Below are 19547 nucleotides of genomic sequence, written 5' to 3'. Positions count from 1 at the left end.
TTGTCTGCTGACACGCTGGAATAGCCCCTTGAACACAGAACTGAAGATGAAGTTTGGAGTGGGGGACAGAAAACACAGTTGGTAGCTGCGAAGTTTTTCAAATGAGAAGGGGAGAAAAGGCCCGTGCTCCACCTCACCCCCAACTCCTTACACAAGACTGGGTCACCACCTTGCTCATCGGCACACCTTTGAGATTGGAATGTGGTGTACACCTCCAAAAGTTATGAAGTAGATATTGATCTGAATCTTATGATCCCATAAGAGACTTTCCTGCATGGGAAAAGGCAGCAGGAGCAAATGGCAGGCTCTCCCAGATAGGGTTTTTTAACTTTAGCCCAATTCTCTTTCCTTAAATGTCAAACTTAAACCATATCCTAATCTTCTCAATGCCCAAACTGCCAAAAGGCAAGAACCCAGGGTCAGAGTATCTGATGGTGGTACTGGAGGAAGAAGGGACTTTGGGGGGTTAAGTCTAAACTGCAGCAGGGAGCCTGTGCCTCAGGCTTAGTAGACAAATTTGTGCCAGTGCTAAAAATTAACTACACTGTAGATGTTGTGGCTCAGGCTAGTTACCCAAGCACAGTCAACTAGGCAGTTGAAGATAAAGGTTTTGTGAGGCCCTGGGACAGAGCAAATGGGGATAACCCTCTCCACCCCTTCTGCCTACAGCCCCAACCTGTTCTGCCCTGTTCCTCACATGGTCATTCCCATTCTCCCCCACCCACTTTCCATCGGTGAAAGAGAAGAGAAGTTTCTGTGTCCCACCCCTTCTTCATGCCCCGAGGCTGTAGCAGGGAAATAGTGCTCCCCCAGTCTGGGTCATAGCTATAGTTTGACAGCTATATTTGCAGAGGACAAAGCATGTGTGCATTCCTGCACACTGAAGTCAGTTTCCTTGGTTCATTGACTCTTTCCCCACCTACAGTGGTACCTTGGCTACTGGTGCTGGATGGGAGGAGAAAGGGGGAAGAGGAGACAGGAAGGCATAACAGAGGGGAGCCTTAGCTACTGCTGGTGACCACTGTGACACTGGATGGCTGCAGCAGTTGACTCTGTGCCAGGGCTGCTGCTGCTGCTCAAGGAACTTCCCTGACTCCTGTTCCTGTATCCCCTTCTTTCTTCTGTGCCTCCCCACTTTCTCAGCTGCCTCTCTTCTCCCCCCTTTCGCCCACACTCTCACTTGTGGAAGAAACCAACATTAAGACCCGGGAGGCAGCATCTAGCTGCTGAGGAACAGCTCCAAGCACAGGGAGAAGAGCTGCTAGGTCCTGCTCTGTCCAGGAGCCAAAGGGTGCCCATTTTTCTGGGGTCCCCCAGTGGGTGGGCCCTGGGCACAGACTCATCGGCCTCATGGCTAATCTACTACTGTGTACCCAGATTGATAGTCAAGCTGCAGCAGACATACCACAAGAGCAGTCCTGGCCAAAGACTCTAGTTTAGAGCCATAGTAATAGATTGAGACAAGGAACCACCTAAACCATTTTTCTCTTCTAAATAGTACGTTATCTCTAAATCATGCGCAGCGCTCGACAAATAATGCAATCTACTTGCCCATGGCGAGTAGATTGCAACCTGGAAGAGCCGGATTCGGGCATTGTGCGCATGTGCAGATCGCCAGACAGTGCGGCTGGCGAGCCCTGATCATGCGCTATACCTTAAATCGGGGTGGGCAATATTTTTTGATGGGGGAGGGCGGCACTCCAAGAATTTGGAAAGTGGTCGAGGGCTACCTCACTCTTCCATGATATTAGTGGTGGAGGTACAGGGTATGGGATGGAGGTTGGGTACAGAAGGGAGCTTGGGATAAAGGAGGGAGTTTGGGAGAAGGAGACAGTTGTGACCTGGGGTATTGGACTGGGATGCATGGGGTTGGGTTGTAAATTAGGGCAGGAGGGGATTGTGATCTGGGGCAGGGGATTGGGGTGAAGGATCTGGGAGGGGTATGGGTTTAGGAAGGGAGCAAAGGGTTTGGGTTTTGGATCAGGGAGGCAGGAGTGGGGGGCAGAGGGTTGAGAAAGGGAGGGGCTGCGGTGCTAGAGGCAGGCTTTGGCCAGGAGACTTACCAGCCAAGTAGCCTGTTCCTGAATCAGCCTTCCTGCCTGCCCTGCCCCCGCACAGGCTGCAGCCATGTGCTCTGTGAATAACTATGAGCCCCTTGGGCTTCATGGCTGCCTGTTTTTTTTTTTAAATGGACTGCTCCCATTGGCCAGAAGCCGGCCACTGGGATTATACTGGGGGGTGGAAGCAGCTCTTAAAGCCTTCCCCTCTCCTGGCTCCGTTTTTAAAGTGAAACCACCTCTCAGCTGCGTTTGAGTGGCATGCGAGTGGGACGAGGCAAGCAGGGAGCCTGCTTGGGGCTGCCCGCAGTATCTGCAGGCCGCATCCAGTGGGTTTGTAGGCCATATTTTGCCCATAACCATCTTAAATTAATGCAGTTATCCTAGTCACAATCTTGGTACTTGCTATTGACTTTGCAGTTCTTAAGATGTAACTGCTCATTTATCCCCTCAAAATCAGTATATTACTGCAGTGAAGAAAATTTCTGTATTTGTATCATTTAGCTAGCTTCTCACTTAGGAAGCCAACATTTTACAGGGCTTGGTCTGTAAAGACTGCTGTACTTTCACTTTGAAGGTCTGTTTATGTTCCCTTGTAGCCTCTGAAGCATAACAAAAAGACCCCTGCCATAATGTGGCAGAATTAAACATTTATACTTAGATTAATCTAATTCACATTTTGAATATCTTTCATTTTATTTCTTCACAGGGTAGAGATCAATTCATCCTTAACATATATTCATTACTAAAGCAGTATGCAAGAGGTGACCACCTTTCAAGTTCTAACTAGCCTTTATAGGAGAATGCTTCAATCATCCTGTTCAAGCCATTTTTTTCTTTAATGTACACTTTAATTCTATCTCCAAATAAAACCAGAAAGGATAACTTTAAGAATTACATAGCCCTGAGGTAACAATATTTGGGGACTTATTGAGACTGTGTAAGTAAACCAACAGACTCTTGGCAATAATTTAAATCCTATAGATAGGGACTACATATGATCTAGTGAGACTCAAAGTAGTATTAGGGGTCCTTGAACATTATAGATAATGTTTGTTCCTTTGCTAGTAATATTTCTAAACAATAGATGATATGGCTCTTGCTAGTGAGAGCTTTTTTGTGTGTGAAATACTTGCATCTGAAGTTGGATGTTATAAAAATGTTTAAAAATGATAACATTGATTTTTTTTACAAATAGACTTAGTTGCAAAACAAGCCTGCATATTCTTGAAGTACTTTTTAGAGGAAGATGTAGTGAATACTGTTTGGCACAAAACTGCTTGTTTTAACAACAAATTAAAAAGAAATTGTTTTGCAAAAACGTTAGCTAATTGAATTTCCAACACTGGAATTAGATCTGAACCTTAAAGCTCAAATTCGAAAATAAGGCTGCAGAGATTTAAAAAAAACAACACCTGTATCATAACATGGGAAGTTAAATATTGTAAACAGAAATAAACAAATATTCAAAAAAAATTAGATTACTTTGTCACTATCAATAACTTTTCATTCAGTGCCATCTTGAGGATATACATTGTAATTTCTACTATAATATTAAGCCAGTAAAACAGATTAGTTAGACCTGTGGAAAACTTAGGTCTCCATAGAAATCATTGAAAGTTAAGACTGTCAAGATAAATATCATTTTAAGAATGAACTGTTCTAACTTGGTTACTAGGTAACTTGATAGTTTAACAACTGGCGAAGCCAACTATTAAAACTTTTTTGTGGAAAAAAATCTTTTTTTTCCCCCTGCTGGTTTTTACTAGAACTAGAGTTTTCAGAGGTCCAGTCTGACCTGGAAACTTTAGTGATGGCAGATTTCTACCTGGTTTATTCGAGCACTTAAAAATTTATTTACTCCAGATATAATGGTTAAGAATAGCTTAGTAAAGTTCCCTTTTAACTAGTACTTTAACCAGCTGTATTTGGGGCTCTAATTTTTTTTGAGAGAGAGTTCTAAATTACCTCCCTTCTGTCTTGCACCTTATCCACCATTCTTTTGGTCCCCTTCCTGCAAATTCCTGCAGTCCCATCAGTGGGGCAGCGCTTAGCACAGGTTAATGTATTTTATTTCCTTTTCTCTTCCTCCCTCCCTGGTATCCTTTATTTCCCTTTCCCTGGTACCTTTAACAGGATTATTTGCTGCCCTTACTAGCCTCTTTCCCTCTGTTAATATAATGATGTTAAAAGTAGATCTTCAATACTTGTTCAGAACAACATGGCAGGGGTCCAAAAGTAGAGAACGGTCTCTATGTGTGTTGAAATGAAGTATTCCTGGTAATAGGACATTCTTAGAATATGTAAGAATGCTGAACTAAAAGAGATGGAGAGTAAAACTGGATTCCCACCACAAAGCTCATGTAAAGAAATCCAGAGTAGGCAAGGAATCTGGAATAGACAGGATATCATGTGCTTCTGCAGAGTACCTGTGAGAGAGCTGAAGACATATAAAGGGCAGGGTGTGTTCCTTGTGGAGGAAACATTCAGATGGCCCTTGATCCAGGCTCTGTTGCTCTGAGTAGGAACTGTCTAAAATTGCTGTTTCAGTATTTAATGCTGAAATAAAATCAACATCTGGGGCTACGTCTATACTTTTTGCGAAAGAGTTCTTGTGGAAAAACTCTTCCAGAAGAGAGCGTCTACACTGGCATGTGCCTTTGTGCAAGAGATGTGTTTTTGCGCAAGAGCATCCTTGCCATTGTAGACACTCTTGCGCAAGATGGCCATTTTAACCATAGGGCTTTCTTGCACAAGTAATTCATGTTGCCTGTCCACACTGGCCTCTTGTGCAAGAACAGTTGCGCAAGAGGGCTTATTCCTGAGTGGGAGCATCATAGTTCTTGCACAAGAAGCACTGATTTCATACATTAGAATGTCAGTGTTCTTGCGCAGGAACTCGCGGCCAGTGTAGACACAGCCTAAGTGTTGCAGCTTTTGCGCAAGATTGCGCCAATGCAGACACAGCCTAAGTGTTGCAGCAAGTTAAGTATTTTTAAATGTACCAGTGGGAAGGGCCTTGGAAAATTTCCATGTGGTACAGTTGGCAGTCTCTGCTAATATGAGTGCTTGCCGCAAGCTATCCAGTCCTAACTAATGCTTTCTGATTGCCAACACACTGCCAGGGCTTGTATGTGCACAGGATACTATTTTTCTCTTTGAAAAATAATCTAGTGGTTTAACAATCCTTGGGCTGCTTAATGCTGTAAATCTCTGGTCACTGATGTGCAGATAATAGCTTGGTCTGTTAGATGAGTGTGACTGTAAAACAAAATATTGTCCCCCTTTCATGAGATTTTGATATGCATATTACACTCTTGATTTTTAAAAAACAAACATACAGCTTCTAAAATAGAGAAATATAATGAGTCTCATTTTATACCACTGTGCAATTTTCATGCTGAAAAACAAGTTTAATTTTAAGGAGTTTAAATTCATTCTTTGATCTGTCTAGATAATCGCAGAGTGAATTTTTATAGTACCTTCATGAACTTGGAAGTGTATTATAGAAACACATGGACACCTTTTCTTTTCTGTATTATTCTGACTCCCAACTAAGTGCTGATGGGTAAATGTCTGTAGTAATTAATACAGTGAGTAGCTTTGACCCACTCTATATAATGTGGTCTTAATAAATTGGCTGCTATAATTGCCCTTGAATCCAAAAATATTCATTTTCTGTAACTTTTTTATTGTGCATAAGTGTATGTTAACAGTGATGTTTGGTACACAGTCATCAACTGTGGGAATGTACAGTGTTAACTTTCCCTTGAAGCACAAGTGCTCTAGTTTTTTGACATTTTAACATCTGAAAAGTGGCTCTCTTCCCTAGTAACTGTGATACTTTATTTATGTGCTAGAGAAGAATCTGTTGGCAAATAAATGGAGTGTACCAGTCAGATATGTTTTTTGCTTGGGGACGCATACTGCTAATCTAGTAGTACACCACACAGTCTTCACACATAATGGAAACAACGCTATCCTAGGCAGAGTAATATAGCAGTATTTTCAAATAAACAAGCTGTTCATTTTCTACTGTAAACTTTCTGATTCTATTGCAAAGGATTAAATCTGAAATTCCAAAGAGCCTGTCAGTGCTTAATTGGCTTTACTCAGGCCAGGATTACACCCTGATTGCTATATTTTTTCCCCAGCTGTCAGTGATCCTATTGAAAATGTACAAGTATAAGACCATCTAAGTTGGCAAGAAGTGAAAGGTGATAATTGTGTATAATTCCAACACTGGATTAATTCTGGGATTGAGATTTGAGTGGTAATAATTTTATGCTCTGGCTTGGTACCAAAAAAAACCCAATTTACATGAATTGCCCTAAACCATCCCAAGTTAATAAAGGTATCATTTAAATAAAGGGACACCCTTGAAGGGAGGGGTAAGAGCTGCATAATGTGGATATGACTGAATTAAGGATGTTAAGGACTAGTCCAGTCAACTAGTCGCTTCTCCCCCTTGCTGCCTCTATCAGAGGCAACAAAGGGGGAGAAAGAGGAAGTACTTCAAAGCGGCAGCGCCACACAGAGCCCCAGTAAGCAACAGCATTTCAGAGGGGCAGTGCCACACAATTGCTGCATGCCTGGGCACCCCACAGGCTGGGGCTGCTCTGGCAGGGGGCTAGTAGCTGGGAATCAGCAGAGCCAGCCCTATGTGGGGCTGGTAGCAGGACCCTCCTCCCCCTCCCCCCCATGGATTGGGGGCTGCTCAAGCTGGGCTGGAGTGGTTCCCAACCCAGATCCCACTTTAGTCAGTTAACTGGTAGGTCAACCCAATGTTTAATTGCTTAACTGATTAATTAGGATTTTATATCCCTAATATAGGGATGTGTGAGCATACCATTCTCATTTTCTTCTCTGTTGCCCTTGGCCCAAGACAGAACTCAGATGTATCTGCCTAGAGCATACTTGATTTTTCTCATGATCTCGCTTTTTGTCAAGTTAGTTGGCTTAGGGTGATTGGTAGAGATTATATAGTTTTAGGTGAGAAGACTGTCTCCCCCCCCCCCCCCCCCCCCCTGGAAATTTTGTTCTCTTGTGACAGAGTATGCCTGGTTCACCAGGGTTTATGCCCCCCCCCCCCCCCGACAGCCTCTACTGGTGAGAAATAGGCACTCCTGGATGTCCATTTTCTGGACACCTCTCCGAAATGTTCATTTTATTTAGCCCTTAAATCCTTGTCTAGAAAGATGAGGGAAATAAAGCTCAGATGACTGGGGATGGCTAAGAGGATGGTTGCAGTGAATGTTCCATGTCAGGAGAACAACCCCTATATGTCTGTCCTTGCTCAAAAGGAGCACTGGACTCTCCTTCATCCTCACTGGTTGCTCCTTGCCATCCTGATGGTTCTCAGTAGGAAAATTCTATACCACACCTCATACGTGGACTTCCCAGAATGTTCCTATTGAGAACCTTAGGTTGTCTATTGGCAACAATTCAGAGACCACTGGTACCATCTCTTAAGGAGACCACGGTTTCCCATCCACCCCTCTATCCTTTCATTGCAATAGGAAATGTTTGAAGAGCTGGAGCCTGGGACAGATGAGTCATCCCAAGATTCTCATTTTATTGTTGGCCTAGGTTGAAGTGTTTGTACTTTCCCTCTTATTCTATTGCTGACAACTTCAGACAATTCCAGACATTATGGTAATTGATGCTCTACAGATCTTTCTGGAGGAGGCCAAAGCTCTTCAGCACAAGCACCTTGATATTTTGCAGTTGGCAATATACTCCAGCCTGGTGCTGCCTATTAATGAGGCTCTCCAGTTATCTGGCTAAGACAGTATGGAAGATGCCAACTGCTATTGCCAACATGCAAAACAGAAAACAAGAAATACCATGTCGCATCCCAAGGGTTGTGACTTTTTATTTTCCCATTCCCCACCTGTGAATGAATGGGGTAAGTAATATTTTATGAGAACTAACTCCTACAACAAGTACCACAAGCAATTGAATCTTTTGGGACCAAGTCTTACTCATCTGGAATCCTTCAGTTTTGGATCGCAAACTTATCAGGCAGTCATGGCCAAATAGAGCTTTATCAATTATAACAAGGCTACTCAACACATGGCCTGCAGGCCACCTGCGGCCTGTTCGCAGCCCACGGGTGGGAGCTAAGACAAAAAAGGAGACAATATAATGGTCTTCTGTTGATATGCGTTTTAGTAGTTAAATTTCTGGACTGTCATTGCTCATTAAAAGAGCTGACATGGATGGAAATTGAGTAAATGCTGCATTTTATTATCAGCAGAACTGACTTAAATGGGGCCTGTGTGTTGTGTAGTCTTGCCTTAATTTTGATATTCATGCACCTCAGTGTGAAAAGCTATTTGCATATATATTTGCATGTATATGCAACCACACTTAAGTTGTGACCCTCCGCATGTGCTGTGAGTATCATTGTGGCTGCTGTGGCTTCCAAAGTTGAGTAGCCCTGAATTACAACATGCTCATGGCCTTTATAAAATATCTGCCATGTTACTGCAGAGAACAGTTCTAGTCAATTATTTAAAGACGACCAGCTGCTGGCCAAAATGGCTCTGCAAGTGTCCCTAGATATTAAGGACACTACTGGTTAGATCCACTTCTACAGTAGTAGTTATGCACAGGGCATCCTGGTTACTTGGTCCCAAGATCTTTGAGGAGACCATAGATGATGCCCATCAGAATCTTTCAAGGACTGCAGGACTACCTTATGTTCCTTGGGCATTTACACACCTATAGGCAGGAAGTGTTCAGAAGGTCACAAACTAAGCAGAGATCATATGCTACTCACTTGTCAGCATACTAAGCACCTACAGAACAGCCAGCCACCCCTCACCGCAGAGACAGGTTTCAGAGAAGAAGATTGCCCAGCTACAGTCCCTGACCATCCAACAATCATCAAAACAGCTGTTTTCATGGGTTGGTCAAGGATGTGAATCTACTGCTCATTTGCTTCTTTTAGCCCACCTCTTTCCCTCTAACATGAATTTCTTTGTAGTATCAATACAAAGAATACAGTTTATAAGGGTTTCCCTGGGCTCAGTGACAACTGGGGTATACCTTCTTTTAGACAGACTTATGATTCTGTAGGGACTAAGGATGTTAAATTGCAGTTAATTGACTAGTCAAGTAGTTAATTGAATTTCTATCGACTACTCAACTAGTCGATAGGCACTTCCACATTCCTCCTTTGAAATGTACAAGAGTGCCTGCTGGGGCTCTTGTACATTTCAAAGGAGGAATGTGGATCTCCGAGTGCAGCCTGGAGCCAGCGGGAAGTCCCGCTGATTCCAGGCTGCATGTGGGCTGCCTGATTTGAAATGTACAAGAGTCCCTACGGGGGCTCTTGTGCATTTTAAAGCCATGGAACCCAGGATCAGCTGGGGAATTCCCAGCTGACCCCGTACTCCGTGGTGCAGCCGCCACACAGCTTATCCCAGGCTGAGCTGTGTGGCAGCTACCCCTTTCAATCACTATCTCGGTGTTTCAGAGGGGCAGCACTATGGAGCCTGGGATCAGCTGGAGAGTCCCCAGCTGACCTTGGGTTCCACGGAACTGTCGGCATTACAAAGGGGCAGCACCTTTGAGCCCGGAGTCAGCTGAGGACTCCCCAACTGATCTCGGATTCTGAACAACATTCCAGCGGAACCTGGTATCAGCTGAAGATTCCCCAGCTCACCCCAGGTTCTGGGGAAATGCCACAGGGAACCCAGGCTTAGCTGGGGAGTCCCCAGCAGACCCCAGGCTCCATGGCACTTCAGCATTTTAAAAGGGCAGTACTGCACAGCTGATCCACAGTGTCTCCATCAATCTGTTGAGGCTCCAGGTGATGAGAAATGCTTGCTTTCATTTGCTGCCCTTCATCAGGCCAAAACAGAATCCTGATGGACAAAAGGTTCTGTCTGTCACTCATCAGCAAGCAGGGAAGAGCAGGATCCTCCTCCTTGTTTGCTGAAATCATGAAGTTCTGGAACTGGTGCATAACCAGCCATATCCAAATTTCATCAGCATACCTTCCAGGCATCTGAAATACCATGCCAATGCCCCCATCAGTCACTTCTGTATGACTATGAATGGGAGCTGGATGCTCAGTTCCAGAAATTGATTGGTGGTGAAACAATGAGAATAGGAAGTGTCCTATCTTCTGTTCAAGCGGGAGTCTGGGTCACCACGCTCTGGAGATTGCCTTCCTTTTACTGTGAAAAGAGTCTATTTCATGCCTTTCTTGCAATGCCTCTAATTTTAACAGGGATAAACGAGATCAACAGGACAAGGCAAAAGTTTTTTCTCATAGTGCCTATTTGTCCAAGACAAGCTTGGTATGCTTACATCCGTTAGCTCTTAGTCCACTTGAGTCCACCAGAAGAAGCATACAGATCACGCCCCCAACTATGCGTCCTCTCTTGTCTCAGAACATGAGCTGTATGTTTCATTCCAATCTGATGGCTCTCAGGAATGGAGGTTTCTTGCTCAATGGAGGTGCAACAGGTGCTAGCTATTGTTAAACAGTTAAAAAATCAACCTGTAATACTTACCTGCAGAAATGGAAGATGTTTGTGAACTTTGTCATGCTACCTCTGACTTAAATTAATTCCCCTTTCTTTCATCCTAGATAACCCAAATGTCTTCATGTAGATAAAAGTAATCAGTTTAGTCAAGTATGCCTGGCTTCCATATTAGCTTTTTATTGCCCACTGAAGGATTTGTCACTGAAGGATTTGTCATTTTTGGTCCCCAGTATTGTCCAGATTCATTAAGGGTCTGCGTAATCTCTTCCATGTTAGATACTCCACTCCGTTTTGAGACCCCGACCTGGTGCTAGACCACTTCACAAGACTTCCACTTAAGTAGCCATTGGTTTATTCCCTACTTCATTTATCTATGAAGACTGCCTTCCTACATTATCCAGTAGGATTGGGAGACTGGCACCTTGATGGCAGATCTCCCTTTTACCATATATACATTTTCATATTAAGGTCTCTACATCCACATCCTAGGGTCCTACGCAAGATTACATTGGATTTTCATTTATCTATCCATCTACCAGTATTTTTTTAAACTCAGTTTCAGCAGGAATTCTGTTTCTGTACTCAGGGCACTAGAAAGGCCTTAACTTTCTACCTGGATAGCAAGAAACAATTTAGGAGATCTCCTAGATCAGGGTTCTCAAACTCTGTCTGTGGGCCAGCTCTGGCCAAAGTGAATTGGTCCAGGACTCTCTCAATTACTGTCTTCCCCACCCCCGAAGCTCCACCTTTTTCCATCATCAGTGGCTTTAGGGATCACTGGGCGAGGGGTTGGCACCACACAGCAACAGTGGTTAGCCTCCTCTGCACTAGATGAATGCACACACTCCACTTTCCTGCGGCCTCTGCTGTTGTGGGACATGTGGGAAGGGTGTGACCACTGCTGCTGTGTGGCACCAGACTCCTCCCCCGGTGATCCCTGACTGAAGCAGGGTCCTCGGGGGAAGGGTGGGATTATGTTGGGAAGGGGAAGAGTTTGGAGGCTAGTAATGGACAGTCTCTCTCCCCACTCATCTGTCCCCATCCTTCCCAGCCCATATTGCACAACTGCTCCAGCTGGGGAGTTTGAGACCAGTGTCCTTTGTGGATAGATCTAACAGAGCTCCCATTTTTACTAATCCCTTTAGATTCTCTTTGTTGGGTTATTTTTGTGCTTGTTATGAGTCTGTAAGTTCCAAACTTCCCCTATCCCTAGGGGTGTGAGTGTATTTGCTAGGTCATGAGCCATATCAACTGCATTTTAAGAGTGTTTCAGGACCTGAGAGATGTTCTGGTGGAGTTGGGAGCATTCTGTTCAATAACTTATTCCTAGCTGGGGAAGTCATGGGAAAGAAATGGTCCAACTGCTGAATGTGTAGATCTGTTTGTGAACATTTTCCTAAGATGAGGTTAAATCATAGGAATAGTTATGTATTGAGTCTTCGTTGTGTCCCTCTAGATTGCAGTAATCTTATCAACAATATTTCTGTTCACCTATAACTTTTGTTTAAGCTAATTTCTGCGTAGATATATTCTAATACATAATAATAGGGAAGGAATAAATTACATGCTAATTAAGATGACGAATACAGATTACTATATTTCAGTATCAGAAGAAATGCATTATACAAATTAAAATTTGACTTTTTTTATGACTACTTCACACCCTAGTCCAATGGCTATTTCCTAATGTAATGCTTTTTTTTTATAGGTAATTTACTTAAAGAAAACACCAGAAGAAGCATACAGAGCACTTCTATCTGGATCTAATCCACCATATCTTCCATTTAGGTATGTCTGCAAATTCAATATTACTTTCTTGAAATTTTTACTTCAGAACTTGCCAACCATACATTCTTGAGGGCTTTTTCAAATTTGTGAATGTGTGATTATGTAAAAATCATATGATTACTTCCCAAGACGTTCTTCTTTATCTTTTAGAGAAAACAGTTTGCGCCCAGATAAAATAAGAAGTCTATTTGGATTGAGACATGTTTGACACATTTCCATGTGAGACAATCACTTCTGAACAGCCACTAAATAAGGCTAAAACACTGTAGTTTAAAGTTATCTTATTAGAAAGATAACTTGCTAATACAATATTCCATGTCTTACACTGAGTTTTACAAGTAGCAGAAACCATCTCAGTCCATTTCTTTCATTGGGGCATGTATAGCCCAAGACTTACAAATTAAATTAATGTTACAGAAGTGTATTTTGTATCCATTGTAAAGATCTCCTGCCCTAGGGAATAGCCCTGATGCAATGGGACCTCTCTGCCTATTCCATGGCAGTGTAGGAGGCATTTTCAGGGCAGGCATACGTGCCTGGGAAAGCAAACGGAGCATGTTGAGAGAGCTGAACGTAGGGTATCCCAGAGGACTGCCTGTGGACTGTGCTAGCTCCTGCAACTGCTCAGTGAAGGAACAACAAACAGCCATCCCTCTGCTGGTGTCTGCCTGAATTAGGCTATTGGACAAACGGTTGGGAAAATGCTAAAACAGTTGGATTAAAAACAGGCTTTATGAAGTCCATTGTAGATAGAAAAACCTTTTGCTGATGACTTTGCTGCTAAAAGAACTTGGCATCAGTCCACTGGTAAAACTGATTGCTGGAGAGTTGTTTTGTTCACACCTTGTATTTAAACATCTGCTAAAAATTATACAAAGCTTGCCAAGCTGCTGGCATCAAAATCCTGCTGAGCGGCAACTATTTATAAAATAATAAAAAGGCACTCGATGGCTTGCATAAAGAAACGTACCATTTACATGCAAACACCAGTGCTTGTCCATAAAATCCAAAGGACTGAAAGTGCAAAAGGCAGCTGAACTAGTTTGTAGTTAGTCTAAGTAACTCTGTTCCAAACAGTGCATTTTTTCTGGTTCCTGGTTCCTTCTAGTCTGCAGGTTGGGTGGAGCCTCCTCTCTCGATGCAGATGCTGTTTCAGAGACTTTAATACAGGGGTGGGCAATAAGTTTTGCAGTGGGGCCACTCCTTGAATTTTGGTAAGTCATCTTTGGCTGGCTCCAGGCCCCTGGAAGGGGCAGGGCCTTGGACATAAGGAGCAGGAGGAGAGTGTGTGTTGGCTGCTGCTAGGTAAGCTTCTGAAATACCATGCACTCTGTACAACCGGGAAAGCCTTCCTGCTCTGTCTCCCCTCCCTTGCTCTGCAGAGATAAGATATATGGGTGGGAGAGACAGAGAGCGAACTAGCTTTATGGGCAGGAGAGACTGAGCGCACGAACTGGCTTCCAGGGAAATCTTTAAAAACAATGCACTGCCTCATTGAGGCACTTCTTTCAGTCACTCACCATACGTCATACTGGAGTAGCTCTTCTCTATGTCCCTTTCTCCAACCCCTCTTCTGCAGAGATGGGGTACAGGCACAGGGAACACCCTGACTTCAGCACTCTCCTCTCATTTCCCCCCCCCCCCCCCCCAACCCTTAACAGCTAGCAGGAGGGTCCTGGGAGCAGCTTGGCTACAGGATGGAACAAGGTTGGAGCAAGAGAGGAGATGCTAAATACACACTGCTGGCTTCAAGTATGCGCACACTGCTAATCAGTGGGGCGAACTGTATTTTGCCCACTGCTGTTTTAAGATTGGGGTGGGCAAGATAGGGTCTGTGGGCTGGATCTGGTCTGCATCCACCCTGCCATTCCCCCACCCCAAGGCCAATCAAGACCTGGGGGTGAGGGAGATACCAGAAGTCTGCTCCTGCTGCCAGGGCGGAATGGCACCTAGAGGGAACCTCCAGCTGTTCAGAATGGTTGCTGGTTCTCTCTAGGTGCTGTGTGCTCCTGGCAGGATGAGAGTGGGGGGTGGGGGAGATACTTCACATGCTTCCCCACCCCAGGCCAATTAGGGCCTGGGAGCTGGGGATCATGTGAAGTCTCCTCCCCTGCCAGGGGTGGGCCACATCTAGAGGGAACAGCTCCCTTTTGCCTGAAGCCCCGTAAAGATTACTGCCCACCCCTGGTATAGACCAAGCCTTAGAAACAACTGTGAGAGCAGTTCAGTCCTTTTCAGTTCTTAGGCAAAAAACATCAGATCTCCTTACCCTGTTGAGGACTTTGATGAGCAAGAAATATATATATTTTTTAAAATTCTCTGAATCCTCATTGCGTTCCACCTGGCAAAAAAAACCCTCCCATGATCTCTTAAGGGTATTTCCCTTCACTGCCTCTCTAACTACATACTGAATGATGAAGAGATGCTATCCAAAATAGAGCACCAGACAAAAGAAGGTGATCCTACAGAAATGATGACCTCTTCCACTCATCACAAGACAAAAATGTTAAGACCTTAAAAAGGAGGAAAGCCAATAATTGCCTCAGCTTGACCTCTTCTCATAAACTCTAATACCTCCATCAAAGGATTTGCTTCAAGATTTTGAAAACTCTGTAATGGAGAAACTGGAGCATTTCTTCCCCAGGCATGTTTGAATATGAGTGGATTGATTTTGCTTTTTAAAATAGTGACTTTAAGTGTCTGACTGTATTGTGATTTTTAAGTAAGCAAGAAGGACTTGAGTTACTTTCCTAAAGAGAGGATGATTTTCATCAGCTGGTATAACTGTTAAAATATCTTGACTTACAACCACTGAATATAACCTTTACACTAAACATGGGGTTAGATTTTGTTTTGCTTTTTTTTGGGGGGGGGGGGGTTGTTTGCTAATCAAGATACACTATATATACACATCCCTTTATTTAAGCAATTACATACATTAACTTACATTCATTCAGAGTTTTAATTTTTACGTTTGTTTGAAAAGACATTTACATACAAAATTATAACGTGATTTGTTCTATCCGTATTTGTAATTTGGAATTCAGTTAAAATGCACAATTAAAACATTTTAGTTAAATAAAACTAAATATGCAACATACATGTTTTTTGCATTTAAAACTGGCTCATTGAACAAAGGAAGTATTTGTAATTAGTAACCAGAAACAATCAATTCAGTTTTTGTCCTTCCAGTTTTTTGAACTAGTAGACCATATAGTCTTATGTCTTGTTTTTATTTATGGTTTTGTACAAGAAAGCAAGCTCATCTGTTTTTGAATTCCCAGTTTGCTTCTCAGTTTTGAATGAACTATTTGAATAAACAAAAACAGAAAAAAACATTTTATTTTGAGAAGAGGCTGGTGCTGTCAAGAGATGATTTAACACTTTAGCAACATCTGATGCCAAGTCTTAGCCAGTGAGTTCCATCAATTCAATGGGTGAATTTTCTTTTCAACTTGAACAACAAATTTTAATAGTTTGCCTTAATATAAATGATTCTGATTTCAAATTTTGATTATACATTTATTTTTAAGACATTTTTAAGTCTGTTTGTTTAATGGATTTTTAAAATTGGCTTTAGTGGGAATCCATTTGGAGGAAGGTGGTGGGATATCCAACCTCAGAGGATGAGCAAGCTAAATCTAAGGATAACTATCTCCTTTGAAGCATTTTAAAATAAGTTGCAATCCCCTTGTATTCCTCTTTTTGACTAAGCCATTAGGAAATAGTGGGGAAACTCCTGACAAAGGAGGCTTGTCACATGCTCAAATTCTAAAGCATCTTAGAATGTAGCCTGTTGTCCGAGTTCCCAAGTTGATGCTGTAGAGGCAGAAATGGTAAGCTCTGCAAAAAAATAAACCCTTCTGACCAATCCAGTTGAATATAAAGCTCTCAATACAGAAACTTCCTGAAAACTGATGATCCTCAAGGCCCATGATGAATGTAACAGAAGCTTGAGATCTTGAGTAGTGTTCGGGATGGGTGGCTTCTGTGAAGTTGGCAATAAGAATCATGACAGCAATTCAGTGACCAGAAGCCAACTCTGTCTTATGCGCTGGATAGCAGATAATTATCCAGAGCAAATCGTATGTGAATTTAGATTCACAGAATTCTGCTCCAGGAGAAATTGGATAAGTTAGAAAATGAGACAAATTAAAGTGTTCACTTTTGGAAGTACAAGAAACTATAAGACTCTGCTGTAAAGATGAGAACAAAATTTACTTCTAACCTCTTCTTATTGAGAGGCAGCAGAGTGGAGAATGACAGGGGCAGGTGGAAGCAGATACATATGCTGAGCTTTCCCCTGCCCCTCCATGCTTTTGCCTTTATAAGAGGTAGCAGCGTTGGGGGCAGGAGAGGATGCCACTGAGCAGTCTCTGTCCATGGCAGCCCAGGCTCACCATGGACAGAAGCTGCTCCGTAGGATGCTGGAGCAGCCTCTGTCTGCGGGGAGAGACCAAAGCATGTGGCGGCAGCTGGGAGCAGGTCTGCGCAACCTCGCGGGGCCAGCTCTCACTTGCCACCCCACACTGCTGCTCTCATACAGAGACAGCAGTATGGGGTGTTGGGGCTCCCCAGGAGTGGGGCTGAGAGCGCACTAGCTGCTGGTCCCACCCCTGGAGATTGTCGAATAATGGTGTAACTGCTACATTTTGATGCGGTTACACAGTAATTCAATTACTTGATATCTAATGTCCCTAGCATGAAGTTTCTTCAAGCAATTACTTTTCATGTAGTATTAAATTAAGGCTGAAGAATCATTTTGGAATTATTTTTTTCTGCCTTACTACGCTTAGTAAATCTCATCTATCCAACCCAGAATGGAAAATATAGTAACCTCGTAGCTTCCCTTGGGAATAAAGAAGTCCATTAGTTCAGTCTATTCAAGATGTGTCTGCATATCTACATGATAGCTTCCTTAGTAGATCAGTTAGAATTGCTCTACACGTTATTTCTAGTGCGGGATGTCTAATGCATGTGTTAGGCAGGATTGGTAGCACTGCCTGTTATAAAGTGTGAAGTGTCAGGTAATCATAAGACCCCATTTTCAATTACTTAAACTTTGTTGAAGTTTAACCATGTTGGCTGAAGGGTCCCCAGCCCTGGCTTAAACACTTACAAAGTGGTTCAAATTTCACAAGGACATTGAACTGGTTAAGATACTTGCACCACATTAAATTTTCAACATGCTGGCTGTGGCCTCTACTTAGAATCACAGAATTGTAGGATTGGGAGGGATCTCGAGAGATCATCTAAATCCAACCCCCTCCATTCAAGGCCAGACTAAGTATTATATAGCATCCCCAACTTGTAGCATAGTATTTTGGTTATGTCATAGTCAATCAATTTATGAATAATTTGGTGCGCCAATGTGTCCAAAAATTGCACAGATGTTAACGTTCATTAGTGTTAACTCTGCTTGCCAGTGCTGGCAAAATAAATATGCTATCTTGGGTCAAGACATTCTGGTTATATAAATGGCAACTAGAAGAGATTGAAATCCTCAAATGCAGATTAATTCTGAAAATGCTTTGCAACAAAAAAATAAACTTTGTGATGTAATGATATTAGATGTCAGAGTCGATTCTGAGGGACTAGCAGAGCAAACAATGATTTTTAATGAAACCAAGGCATCAGTTGGTCAAAGCTGACTGTTTACCCATAAAAAATGAAATTAACAGAAGTAACTCATATGGGAGAGCAAAATTAATAGCATATAAATATGAATAACTCTGAACATCAAAAGGTCTCTGAGATCATGTGAATCTTTTGGAAAATTAGGAAGCCTTGCTCAATAGGCTTTTGAAACTTATGCCTTCAGTTTCCCCATCTCTGAAATACAGATTTTGAAGCCTTAATGGTGCCTGGGCTTTCCAGAGACCAGCCAAGTTAGGTCAGTTTGCAGACTAAGTTTGACATTCAGAAAAGACAGAAAGCCATCTTGCCAAACGTGAGGTAGTTTTGTGTCGTGACCCACTAAGGAAAAGTAAGAATTCTGTCAAAGCGCTGTGAATCCAACCAAACACAGGATGATGTGGTGACAGTCTATTTTTGGGTTCATGCCTTTTCCCAGAGGGGAGCTTTGAAGCACAAATCAGCAAAGCGCAATTTTCAGAGGCTTAAATTAACTGTTGAGCCAAATGTTACACTGAATTGCAGTTAAATGAATCACGGTGACACTATAAATTCTCCGAAGACTTTCTTTTGTGCAAGATAAAGAGGGAATAGAGTATTTTCCTTGGCATATTTTTTTAAAATTTGTGCCTACTTACTGTAACTCTGTTTGTTTAAAATACATGCCTGCAACCCGCCTTTTGCCTTGCAGTACTCAGGGGTAGCACTCAAGCCTTTTGTTTGTGGTGCCTGCCCTGGCTGTATAAAAGCAGTGCCTCTGTGTGGCCCTAGCCCTCAGAGCAGCTGCTGGCCACCCACAACGCGGCTCTGGCCCTGGCTGGGGACACTGGTGGAGCAGCTGCTGGCCACACACAACATAGCTCCAGCTCTGGCCCTGGCTGGAGACCCCAGAGAAACAAGCACTTACCATGCGGCCCACAGCTCCAGCCTTAGTGAAAGGCTGAAGCTAGGGCCAGGGCCATGTGGTGGCTGCCTAGCTGCTCCTAGAGCGGGCCAGCCACCTGACACGTGGCCCTGCCACCGAACAGCTGAGCAACCACTGCACAGTTCTGTTGACGAGGTGGTTGGGCCTCAGATTCTTGGTGTGTGCCCACACAGGCGCTAATCTTAGAGCAGTGTTTCTTAAACTTTTTAAGACCAAGGAACACCAAACAATTTTTTTTGAGGAGCACCAAGAATATTTTTGTTGAGCCCCCCCCAAAAAAGTTGCTTGTCTCTTTAAGGGCAGTCATTTTGAACTCTATTCTCCGTAGTACACCAGTGTGCCACAGAACACAGTTTAAGAAACCCAGCCGTAGAGGGAACACTGGTTGGTATTATGGAAGGATGAATTCTGGTTGCCCATGTCCTTGCCAACTTCTCTTCAGCACTTTAGGTTTGACATTGGTACTGAGTAGTAAGAATGTGCAAGAAAATGAGCTGAAGATAGTACTTGCCCCCGTATGTTTTTTTACAATGCTTGTAATTTTATTGCATATTTCTTTTTAAGATCTTAATCAGTTCCTTGCAAATTTCAACAGCATCAGCAATAAGAGCTATTTCTCTGCATTTTGTTCTAGTCGACAGA

At 43.0% G+C, this 19547-nt stretch overlaps 1 protein-coding gene across 2 annotated transcripts in view; it reads left to right on the top strand.

Annotated features, from left to right (window-relative positions):
* CDC14A (cell division cycle 14A) overlaps positions 1–19547 on the top strand; it is a 128964-nt gene that overhangs the window by 33107 nt on the left and 76310 nt on the right. For both annotated transcript variants that reach the window (XM_014571900.4, XM_014571899.4), the window contains exon 5: positions 12267–12346. In XM_014571900.4, coding sequence (XP_014427386.2) covers positions 12267–12346 — 80 coding nt within the window. The remainder of the gene's footprint in view (positions 1–12266; positions 12347–19547) is intronic.

The sequence above is a fragment of the Pelodiscus sinensis genome, chromosome 9, assembly GCF_052426305.1.
Source record: "Pelodiscus sinensis isolate ZL-2025 chromosome 9, ASM5242630v1, whole genome shotgun sequence".
NCBI classification, from domain to species: Eukaryota; Metazoa; Chordata; order Testudines; family Trionychidae; genus Pelodiscus; species Pelodiscus sinensis.
Note: the sequence above shows the minus strand (reverse complement) of the source record. Positions and strands in the feature narration are given on the sequence as shown.